Below are 12,500 nucleotides of genomic sequence, written 5' to 3' on the forward strand. Positions count from 1 at the left end.
CGCAGTTCGTGTATCCGATTCAAAGAAGCTCACGTCAACTTAGCCTACGGAAGGTGGCCGACGCACGGGATGGTTATGTGGAGCTTCTCCCTGGCAAGTGGAAAAACACAAATTTCCCCCGAAAAATTACGCATCGTGGAACGCAGGTTCGGCAGCCCGGTTGCAACCGAGGGGTACAGGCAGATCCTACGTTTCCCTCGTACGCATCGACTCAATACGTGCTCGATTTGGAGAGTAAACGCATCGATCCAGGTACGATCTCGAAGACATGGCTTCAGACTGCCGAAGATCTGCTGTCCGGTGCTGCTCAGCACAATTTGATCGAGCTGTACCGCGATGAGTACGACTCGATAGCCCAGGAACCGGTTCAGTGTTACCGAACACCGTTGATTACCGAGCGCTTATCGTTCATGGACCGTTCCCGGACGATCGGACGATATGTCCGTTCGATCGATTGGCATCCGGAACTGTCGGGCATTTTCGTGGCTTCGTACACCTTCGAAACGACATCGCATGACGCATCCGGCGTGGCAAGTCGCTCAAACGCTCGCAGCAAACAGCTCGTCAACCGGATGCTGTTTGAGAAGTTCCCTTTGCTCGTGTGGAGCTTCACCAATCCGCTCATTCCGTTGCTCGAACTACAGACGATCCGTGAGGTGACGACGGTTTCCTTCTGTCCGTACGATGGTGAGCTGCTGGTGGCCGGACTGGCAAATGGACAGATTGTCCTGTGGGATTTAAAGGGTGAGATAGAGCGCGTCGAGACTGTTAGACCGGCGTGGGGTAAACACCGTGCAGAGATACTGCGACAGATGGAGCACCATTCCAGCGAGGCAGTCGATCGCTCCGTTGGTCCAACGTCATTCAGTGCGCTCGAACACTCGCCGAGAGGGGCCATCAGTGTGATCAAGTGGTTGCCAAGGAACTATTTCTGTACCACCACTGGCCACCTGAAGGTAGATCCCGAGAAGGAGCATCGCTTCCTGATGACGGCCTCGCTCGATGGTAGTGTCTGCTTTTGGGATTTCGATTTTGCTTCGCCTGCACTTCAGAAGAAGATCAATTCGGCCAAGCTTGCTGCGCAGCTGAAGGATAAACCGTTGTACCAACGCGTGAACAACCTCTTCTTTCCGGTTTATAAGATCCTCTGCCAATGTTCGATCGTTAGTATGATCCTGGATGAGGCCTTGTATAATACCCTTCCGATGGAACCCACCTGGGACCTAACGAAGCGTGTGAAGCATGTCCCCGAACCAGTTCCGGTTGAGTGTAGCATGCAACTAACACTCGGTACCTTCATGGGGCAGATAGTGGAAGGACTGTGGGAGGGTTATGCATTTGAACAGGCTGTAACGGTGAATGATGAAGCACTGCAGGTGACACACAACTTCTGTGCCATCCATGATGGTCCGGTGGTGGCCCTGGAACGTAATCAGCTCATGCCGCGCGTTTTCCTGTCGATCGGTGGACATGTGCTGGCGTTGTGGACCTGTGAGGATCGCAGTTCGCCGATCTTCTGGCGGAAGAGATCCTCGAAGGTAACGACCTGTCGTTGGAGCCTTGATCGTGTATCGGTGTTTTTCGTGGGTTACGATGATGGTAACTTTGAAGTTTGGGATCTAAACAGTAAGTAACAGGTGGATAAATACCCCTCGAGTTGTCGACAATATGGTTACCACGTATCTCTTCTTGCAGTGAAAACGTTCTGCGAGTGTCTTCGCTTGAATCTGGGAGCTGCAGCACTGACGGCCATAACGCAGCATCGGTTGACCAGCGCACGGCGCTGTCTTGCAGTGGCCGATCACAATGCAAACGTTCGGATCCTTGCCCTCTCGGATAGCTTGATCGAACCGGCACCCTTCGAAGAGCGCACATTCCGGGAAGTTATACAGCGTGAACTCACTAGGAAGGCCGGCCAAGCGCAATGGATCAAAGGCTACAACGATGCAAACCCGATTCAACCGAAATCCGATCAAGTTCAAGACGAGAGCAGAGCGAAGGACATCGCGGATCATAGAGAAGGGACGAATTTGGAAAAAGACACAAAGAGCAAGAAGCAGGTTCTAGCCAAAGCAGCTCGTTCAGAGGAGCCGGACAAGCGAATGGCGCTAAGTGATCGCCTTGAGAAGCAGTACCGTTCGCGGCACTTCCGCGAGCTACTCGGTAAATTGATGCACCGTCGGAACGTGAGTCCGGAACAGATGGCACGTGATATGCGGCCTGTGGTGGAGCGTCGTCGGTACGATGCGGAGAAGAAGGCAGCGATCGAGCGTGGCTACTCAGAAGCTGGTGGTGATTACGTCAATTTGGCGAAGACCTTCCGTCCAACCGATAAAAGGGCAACAACGTCAAAGGCTCGATCGGGTACCACGATCGGGCATCTAGAGTCGCTCATAGCCGATTTCGGGAAGGTCGAACAGGAAGCAAAGGAAAAGGTTCAGCTACATTACCTGCCACAGATGGAGGATTTCACCGAGGTGCTGATGCGAGTTAAGGATCGACGGGAGAAGGTCGCCATTCAGGTCGGTGACAATATGCGCCATATTGTACGATATGAACACAAGCGCAGTCAGCGTCGGCTAGGGATGGCTCCTAGAACTCAGCTTATGGATTTAGTGCCAATAGAGGATCCGCAGGAAGTTGAAGACGAGAAAAAGTTTGTTGATGAAGAGGTTACAGGGGACACTTAGATGATCGCTAGTGTATGATTGCGTTGCTTTACAATAAATTATCCAAAATTCTTGTTATTAGTCATGTTTTTTCTGGATCTGCTAATTCCATCATTTGATTTACTCGTTGAGCATATCGTCTGATACTCAGATCATTAATACTCCAAAGATCGTATATACCGTCAGAGATAGAGATACCACGAGTCCTGTTCGAAATAGACATGTAATTAGTAAGCTGCAGAAGAATTCAGGATCTTACAAGTTCGTGGAGCAATATTCCGGATCTTCAAAACTATGCTGTTGTTTGACGTAATCGGAAACTCTCCTGAACTACCACGAACTCATCGTTGTCTATTCTTATCCCGCTTCCATATCTCGATCTGTCACGGTCAGGAGCATCAGCAAGCAGGTGCGTAGCCTTGAACACAATGATCGTCAGTCTGCTCCTAAGTCGATACCAAACATCAATCCACATACTTGATTCAACTTATTGAATGACTCAAACCAGATACTAGTCCACCCATCGCTCCTTAGTAGTACTACGTCGATCTATCAACAACACGCAGACGTTGCGAATTGCAAACATTTCCAAAGAAACCAAAAAAAACGTGCAGACAAAACTCGGAAAATCACTTCGCCTGTATTGGAAATCTGATGGTCGACCACCGCCTCGACGTGTGCCCGGTGTGTATGTTGTCTGGTTAGTGTGCGGTTAGCGCTCCCGGTTGCCATGGCGGCATGCCGAACACGCGGAACACAGGAACCGGGAGCGGATGTGCAAATGAAAAATTGAAACAATTTTTGATGGATGATGCTCGGCTGGATGTCGACATGGCCGCATCAAATTAAGTGAGACTTAAATATACTGAATATCGTGATTTGTGAGCGGCGTCGGCGACGCGCCCTTCGCGTCTTTCCTTTTCCTCCTCCTCGTGCTCCCGGTAGCCGGGTAAAAGGGCGGGCTGATGTTTTTGGGATGTTTTTTATGGCTTCCCCGGATTCTGAACGATTCGGAATGATTAAACTGTGACAGCGCAGCAGTGCGACGGACGGGACCAGCCGCTGCGATTGTTGCTTTTACCAGAGTGTCAAAAACGGAATACCGATCTCCCATGGGGCACCCGGGAGGTGTTGCTGTTAGCAATGGCCCATCTCGCTGGCTCGTTTCGTCGGTTCTGCTCCAAGACATGAACAGCAACCTTCTAGGCGTTTGGGTGAAACGCAGCTCGTACAGCAGAAAAACCTCCATTTCGTCATGCGGCACATTACGGTAGCGAGTGTAACGAAGATTGTTGTCCGTGTGACCACGGACGACGGACCATCCACGAGACGGACACTGCATCTCGGGGATTGATAAATGGGAAGAGATAAATTAAATCCTCGTCTCACTGTTTGAGCGCACGCGAGAAATGGCCAAATGTTTACCTTTCTTCGCTGACTGCTGACTAGAATTTGTTTGATGCATTCAAATCACCGATTCTTCGAGGTGATGTTTAGGAGTAGTAGGGTGGGGAAGTGAGGACCTCGCATGATTCACCTGATTGTCGGCCACAAATGGGGTGTCAAGGGAATTCAAGGCAGCCACACACACACAGACGATTGTCGTCATGCCGTGCCCTAAGCCACAGGAATTATTTTTAAAAGTCGCAATTTCACGCGACATTGAGGTGCTATGTTAATGGTTCGCCCGTGGGTGGATGGATTGAAGAAGAGAACCGACACACACACGCGAGTGAAAGATTGTCCCTCAAATTGTGGGTGTGGCGGAGCATTCTTCGTGAGTTTCAAAACAAACACTCCTCGGCGATGACGAGTGGCCCAAGTGCCCCCGAGTGTGCCCGAGGGCTTCACGTGGGCCCACGTGACCGATCGTTGTCAAGTGTTTTTCATCCCGGCTTGTCGGCTAGATGTTTGAAATGTTGAGTGATTAACCATCGTGAGGAATACAGTTTTCCTCTGTTTTGAATCGTTACATTTGGTTGTGGTAATAGTTACTAACACAATAACTCGTCACTCGCTAATAGGTTTTATTTGTGTTTAATGTGCATATCTGAATCAGTGTAACATTATGAAACAGTCAGTGAAAACAAAAGCAAAATAAAGTTAAATAAACACACTAAAACAGCATCAATAAATCAAGTATACAGTAATCAATCAAAACTAAAAGCATGTAGATCTTCAAACATTCAGACCATAAATTCCAAAAACTAACTAAACTAAACTAAAAGTGTGTAAATCATCAAATTTCTAGACCTTAAAATTCAAACAGAGACAGGAAATGTTGTAAAAATATTATTAGAATTCATTAGAAGACTTCAACATCAACTTTATGGATTGACTTTAGCTGGTATTATTGAAATATTTTCTTAAATATTACTCTTTCGCAAAGAATGCGCAGTTTAGTGTGACATATAATTTCAAACACGAATAAGATGAGCTCATTCAAAACAACCGTATTTGTATTTTCGTTCAATGATCATGGCGTAAAAACTCGCCATTTAGAATAGGGTATTCGCTGAACACAATGCTTTTCTGGTGTCAAAGTAAAAAGGTTTTTAACTACTTTTGTTTGAAGTTGGTTAAATGCTAGACTAAAACGATAAAATGCAATTTATAGATAATCTATGAAATATAACATACAAATATGCAGACGAAACATTGAATTATTAGATAGAAGAAGTTATTAGAAAGGACAATAATGCAATAAGTAACATAAAATAGATAGTATTTGAAAGAGTCCAGAGGCGCAGAAAATAAGTGCCAAATATAATGTTAGTCAAATGGAGCAACAAAATATTTTTTTCAAAGATTTCGTCAATTTTTTTAAACGAAACGGTGTTCTAATACTGTGTGTGATCGCGAACTGTGATAATTCACATAATTATTGAATTGACGGTCGAAATTTACCTAACAATGAAGAATATAGTTTATAGAATATAAGATGTATAAACTGTTTCATTTTTAGCATTATAAATGATCTGCAAAAAAGAATTAAAAATCAATGAATGAATAATAAAAATAACACTGAACAAATATTGAATTCTTGTCTAAGAAGTTTAGGAAGAAAACATGAAATAAATAAAATAAATGACAAATTTGGAGTAATTAAAGAACTGGTTAGAAATCTAGTTAATAACTGATGCAAACTTCCAGAACGCGATTCGCGACAGTGTCCCAACGAACATTTACAAAAAATCCCACCCGAATTAGAAAACGCATAAATAGAGTGTTGTCTATTGACCATTTTCATAATCGAATTTCAATCAGCAAACACCGCCAGGGCCGGTCGGATCGGTCCTTCGTCGGTTGCTAGTAGTAGATGCCTATCAAAAGCCTCCGAAATCCCGGATCCAAATCTTCCCTAGCCCAGCCAGCCAGCCCAGTGCGTCGTGGCCTGTCTGCCTGTCTGGCTGGTGGTGGTTCGTGGTTCGTTATCGTTGTTCATCCTAAAAACCGTTTAAACGCTTGTTTGCGTCAACAGAGAAGCAACAAGCAGCACTGGCCAGTTCCTGGGGAGGGGATCATTTGCCGAGTGCAGATTGCAGTGCAAATCGCGTACGCAAAGCGATTGACGATGATACATGATGCACCGAGTGAAAGTGCCGCGTGGTACGCCACGTACCTCGTCTGCTGCTGAGTCTCTGATGCTGATTCACAAGTTTTTGTGCACTTTCTGGCTTCCACCCTGGGCCAGATGCGGTGATGCCGTGGCGTTTATCAGTCAACGGTCGTTCGGTCTGTTGGTCTGTTGGTCGGTCGGTTGGTCGGTCGGTGATGTGAGAAGATGCTCGCACACCGACGACGCGTACGGGGCGCGCGCGCGACACCAAACGACCGTGTAGGCCTCTGCTGCGCTATGCCGGTGTTCCGGGAGGTGGTGCGTTATGCAAACGCAAAATATGCCCTCTCCTCATGCACACACACACGGATACTGGCACGGTGCCTTTGCGTGTGCCCGAGCACTGCGCGTACAGAGGAGCATGATCCGTCCGACGAGTCGCCTCGACTGGAGGCGTTTTTGCGCCTTTTTGGCCAGAGTACTGCTCTTGCTGCTGCTGTCGGTGCTATTGGCCTGGTTAGAACGTGGAGCAACACATCCATCCATTCGTCAGGACTCGGGTATTTATGATGAGCGGATTGAGTGTGAAAAGTGCAAAAACGGCAAAAGGCGTGCTGCGGTTCTCGGTAGAGAGAGAGCGAGAGTCTATTTGTTTTTCCGCGTCAACATGACTCCCGTGTCTCTTCGAAGGCAGGGACGACCACGACGACGACGACGACGTGAAGTGACGTTTGCCTTTTCGAGGTGCGTAGACGTGGAACTGCACGGGCACAGGCTTGTTGGCGTTGGCTCGAAACGATATGTTCGAGAGTTTGTTGTCTTCCTAGAGACCTAGAGACCACCCCTGGAGCCGACCGGCGTATGGTGGAACCTTTTGTACTCTGTCGTTTGCACTACTTTGTGCTGTGACCACATAATCGTTTCTGGTCTGGGTTCTGGAGAACAGTATCACGACACTATAAGCATGAGATAGCAAGGATCTCGGTAGGCGATTTGTGAGGTAGATCGATGTTTAATTAGACTCATTTCGATGAACGAATACTTGTGTGATTGTGTGACTTATTAGTGATAAGAAGTCAGTTCTTCTAACAATCTACTGTCTGTTGTGTGGTTACTACCCTGATTCTTCTACATCACTACATCAGCGGCCAATTTCGCTGACAGCCTCCTCAGCATAGCAACGCCCTGTTCCAAGTATTACGTGAATTGAGTCCGACAAAAAAAAAAGGAAAAACTCGGGAACAAGAACAACTGACTCGCTCCAGTTCCAGTCCCCGAAGCTCGCTGGCTGACTGGCTGGATGGTCATCAGGTTGGAAGGACCAAAATCAACAAATCATTTTGAGTTATGCAGCGTGTGATATGGGGTGCTTCATCCGCTGGCTCGCTCACCCATGTACCGGAATGCAGCCAGCCAGCGCCTGCTACCTACTGTCCACTGTGGACGACATGGAACTATAGTCGGTTAGTCGATTATGAGAGACGATGTACTGGACGAGCTGACGAGTTCTGGCATGCGGGGAAAACCGCGTTATGCAGTTGAAGGATTGGCGACCGAGCGACCGAAGCTCGAGGGGATGGATTTGTGTCGTCCATTGGATCCCACCGTTGGGGGCACTAGGATCTGGTGGTGGTCGCGATGGCAGCGAGTGGCATCCATCATTCACGACGACAATGCCCCACGAAAGGGATATTACCCCCGCCGGTGTGTCGGACTCGGGGATTCGAGATGCTGCTGCTGCTGCTGCTGCTGATGCTGCTGGACATCTGCTGTACTCTCGGTCCTGGACTCTAGTGGACCAGCGCCTGCTAGGATGGTGGTGGGCTGAAAACATGAAAATATCAAACAAATGAATGATGGATTATTCATTACACGCCATGAATACGTGCAGCAGTAGCAGCAGCAGCAGCAGCGGTAGCAGAATGGCCACCACCTTCACCTTCCCCTTCCTGCCTGTGTTGCCCTTTCCGTGCGCTATAGAGCGCGATAAAACCTGTCGGAAATGGTCGTCTAGCAGGCTGGGCTTTGTGCAGATGAGGGCACTGCAGCTGGTGGCATTTACCGCTAACTCGACCAACCGGCCAGGACCAAGCCATGTGTGTGTGTGTGTGTGTGCAGAAATGCGTACATTTACATGAAATAGTACCGAAAACTTTGTTGACGTTTTGGGGTTTGTGCGGTTTTCGGTGGCCCAACATAACATCCCTTTCTTCCTGCCTCGCTTCCTCACCCATAAGCATTCCCAGTCGCAGCATGCGCGCGTCAGAGATTGCCGTTTGTTTTGAGGTTTCGATGCGCTTCGCTGTTTAGTGCTTGAGCTGTGTGTGTGTGCACGGGGTGAGGGTTACAATTGTTGACAGTGGCCAGTGCTGGAACCTTGGGTGAGTGCAGTGCAGTGCACCCAACTTCCCCGTTGATGCGGCTATAAATGAATCACCCATCCCTGGGTGGTGATACCAGGGGAGGCGAGTGGCATAAATGCATTTCATCTGTTTCTTGATTTATCGAGCGGATATAGGGGGCTGCAGGCGGCTGCAGAGCACAATTTGGTTGTTGTTGCTGCTGTTGTTGTAGCATTCGCGGCACCTCGCGGATCTCGCGTGATTTACTTTTCTCCAGTAATTTTCTAATAATTTATCGCGCTTGCTGATAGCTTTGCGTTCCGATTAATTCGATGCAATATTTGCGATATCGCAACCGACGATGCCAGCAGCGAAACCCAACTCCAGGGAGCGAGGACAGGAAGTTGACGGAATGGCGGCGTGGCAGAGGCGACGCTGTTGGTGGCGCCCGTTTAATGCGTTAATGGATTGATGCAATGGAGTGTGTTAAATGTTTAATGTGCAATAGTAAAAGACGCACATTTCCAATAATCACGCAATTTAGATTCATTTGCGGGCGGTTGATCATCGGTTTAGTTCGGTCAGCTGGTGGCACCACTCGGTGTGTGGCGGACAGATTTGTTTGACAATGCATCGAAACGAGCGTATCACATTTGGTGCGTCCAAAGTGTTATCATGACATTTCTTTGTATTGGTTAATATGCATACCGTTTGGTTTGTTTACTATTTTTTAATACTTGTTGAAATTTTGTTCACAATTTTAAAGTTTCAGTAGTATTTGTTTGTGAAATAATGATCAATGCTTTTACAAAAACTTTGCCATTTCAACATTATTCGATATGGTGTTTATCAATTATATAAATAGCAGTTCAGCATAACTCTTAATGTAGAGATAGCCATTTAAATGTGCTATTTTGTTGTGGGTATGGCTAAAAATTCAATTTAGTAATCTATTAATTATCATCCTAATGTTTGTAACAGCAATTGGAATAAAGAAATCATTTTAAAAGTATTAATTCGATATTCACTAGGCTAATTAATATAGCAGAACTTAGCCCACCACTTGTTATCCTGTGCTATTATAGTAGTATCTTAATCGAGTTATGTATAATTACACATGTTCTTCCATCTGTACTTCATCACAGTATCACTGTATCATCTGTACTTCAATATGTTCTTAACTACTTATTGATAGTTTCCACTTCTTTTAATTTCTTTGGAAACATTTGTACCATTTTTCTTGTATTTTAGGTAGATAGACCTACCTGGAGGTTAACCTGGCGTTGGTAGATGATGTTGACATTCCCTTATATGGAGAGAGTTGATTAGCGCAAGCCAAAGAACACAATATTAAAATTTAATTTTGTTGAGTAAACTTCCTTCCAAATAGTTTAAATTTTCATAACTATTTGTTTAGATGATTTGATATACTTGTAGATTTGAGTTTCGAGATCACTCGCACGAACATATTTCTAATTCGCTGCAATCAAACATAGTATAATTCAGAACCTCGAGCGATTAAAAACTTGTCTACTCTGCTTCGTGGGCCAGTTAATCTGTCCACTTTGACCCTAATTCTTGCTTTTTGGCACCGGTAAAGGGGTACTCCAATATTTGCAATAATATTCATTAGGCTATTAACAGCTTGTATAAGAATAAATAACTAAGAACAGAAAATTATCAACACAAAGAGCAAAAACTTTTCGTTTTTCGCCTGAATGAAATACCTTTTCCAGCAGCTTTTCCATTACACAGGTTTATACAAGGTACCTTCACCTAAACACCAATTTATATCATTAGCGACCAACTAGATGTTTTATAGCTTTCCATCGAAATAAAATGATTTAGCAAAAACTTACAATTCGTCAAACGATTCGATCCATCTTCGAAAGTGCACCGCTCATCCTGCGTCCTATCAAAACAATGAGCAACACAAGACCGATGGTAGGACGATGGCCCACCTGCTGCATGCTGGAAGTATGCAGCAACGAGTGACAGGCCGAACTGATCAACCGTCCAATTTATTTTAATCTCATCAATTTTCAATCACACCCCGTAGCAAAACCGATTCATTTTGTCTATCTGCTGCCATTAAGCAGCGGCGCCCAACAGGCCCAAAACCAAACAGTCCTCACGACGCGTGATACTCATCACACCTGTCAGTGCAGTGAGTTTGGATGCTTCTTCCTGTTTTCGCGCATTTTTTGCTTGCTGTGTTTTTGTTTTTGTTTATTTGCGTCTCGTCATTTCCGATCATCATTTTACAACACCAACCCTCCTCCTCGAACACACACAAGCTGCATCATTGCATAACGCGAGGATGTTTTTTTTGCGGGGTTTTTATATATTCCGATCCGGCTTGTTTTTATTTATTCATCCCACGGCAGCCCGAGCTCGAGACAGGAGTGCGAGCATCAGGTGCATAGGTTAATTGAGTCTATCATACTCCATCGATAACAACTACCGAGTACCAGGAGTACCAGGAGTACCGGGAGCAGCAGCTCTGCCACTTCGCTGCCGCTGCCTCCGTTTTTCCCGGCTGCGCTTTTCACCAACACACCAGCAACGGAATGAAGTGCACAGATGCACTCCACGGATAGGCCTCCGTCATCCTTCGCTCCAATCCGGCCTACCGATCATCCAATTTTCCACCCCGTAATCGATTCCACGTTCCGCCCATTCCGTCCTTCTCGCTTTCGGATCATCATGATGTGCGCTCTGAACGGAGCAAGTCCGGAACGGCACGGAACGGAACGTGGCAGCTCATAATTTGGACAACTACAACCCCCGGCCTACTGGAGGCCAGGTTGGGACAAAAAAAAAAATATCACATTTTCATGATGCCCATCAATGTCGCGGCCGTTGTTGTCATCGTTGCTCACTATTAACCACCGTTCAGCTGCACAAACACACACACACACACACACTCGAGCACTCGTACGGACACACACACACACGACGACGACAACGAGGGGGTTAGGATGTCAGTTTTTGTGTGCCGTGATCCGTGACGTCAGGGAGGCCTCGATAGCGAGCGCCCGCTCGCCCGCCCGGGCGCTAGTTGACAGTGACATCGCTTCCTATCGCTTCCTGCCGCGACCTCGGCCCAGAATGTGTCCCCTTCGACGACCCGGAACCAGGTTTCCTCTCCCCTTCCCCTTTGGTAGTGGAATCGATATGTTCCTTGGAGAGACTTTTTCGTGAACATTATTCCTACACATTCCTAGTAGGCTGTGTTGCTTTATTATTCTCATCTGTATTAACAAGTGTTTAGAGAGATTTTTTTGTTAATGTTTTAAAGAAGGAAAAGCTACATATTTTCCTCAAAAAACTATTCGCTCTACCTTCCGCGAGTTGATGAGAGTTTAACCTTCGTAGTTTCCGTTTGTCACAGTTTTTTTTGTGTTTGACGTTCCTATTCGGCGAGTTCGTCGCGATCAGTGGTGGTGGTGGCGAAGTGTATGTGTGCCATCGTTGTCGTTATCGATTGATTGACGTATCGGATGGTTTTAAATAAAGTTTATTTCAAGAATATTCAATTATTTGAAGTGCGCTGCTTTATGCTCAATTTGTTATGAGATATCGATGGGGTTGGGTATTGCATATTTTTATGATTTTCTGTTTTTTTCTCTTTCAGATGCTGCGGTTTAATGAAATTTGGGAGTCATTAGCAAGGTTGAACATATTGCTTGAGGAAATTTGAAAGCAAATCACTTGATCGGCGCAAAAATTCAGTTAAATAATGTTTGCTGCTATTTTTATCACTCTTTCAACAACAAAGACTCCATTTTTTCGACTGTTCTATCCAACTATCCAACTGCAATGGTGCACACAACGCACGCCCCAAAACATGTGTTAATTTGAACATTTTTGATTTTGCAGATTAATTTGATTTATTCGTTATTTTTATATCGGCGCATTAAATTGATA

General features: G+C 46.1%; 2 protein-coding genes across 2 annotated transcripts in view; one reads left to right on the forward strand and one right to left on the reverse strand.

Annotated features, from left to right (window-relative positions):
* The window catches only part of LOC125959382 (dynein axonemal intermediate chain 3-like), a 3,616-nt gene extending 926 nt beyond the window's left edge, over positions 1–2,690 (forward strand). Inside the window, exons 2-3 of the mRNA XM_049692203.1 lie at positions 1–1,626; positions 1,696–2,690. The exon at positions 1–1,626 is cut by the window's left edge and continues 719 nt beyond it. Of these exons, the coding sequence (XP_049548160.1) occupies positions 1–1,626; positions 1,696–2,690 (2,621 nt within the window). The remainder of the gene's footprint in view (positions 1,627–1,695) is intronic.
* Positions 1–12,500, reverse strand: part of LOC125949927 (probable cytosolic Fe-S cluster assembly factor AGAP009023) — a 443,394-nt gene that overhangs the window by 232,446 nt on the left and 198,448 nt on the right. The window lies entirely within an intron of this gene.

This window comes from Anopheles darlingi, chromosome 2 (genome assembly GCF_943734745.1).
Source record: "Anopheles darlingi chromosome 2, idAnoDarlMG_H_01, whole genome shotgun sequence".
In the NCBI taxonomy this organism is placed as follows: domain Eukaryota; kingdom Metazoa; phylum Arthropoda; class Insecta; order Diptera; family Culicidae; genus Anopheles; species Anopheles darlingi.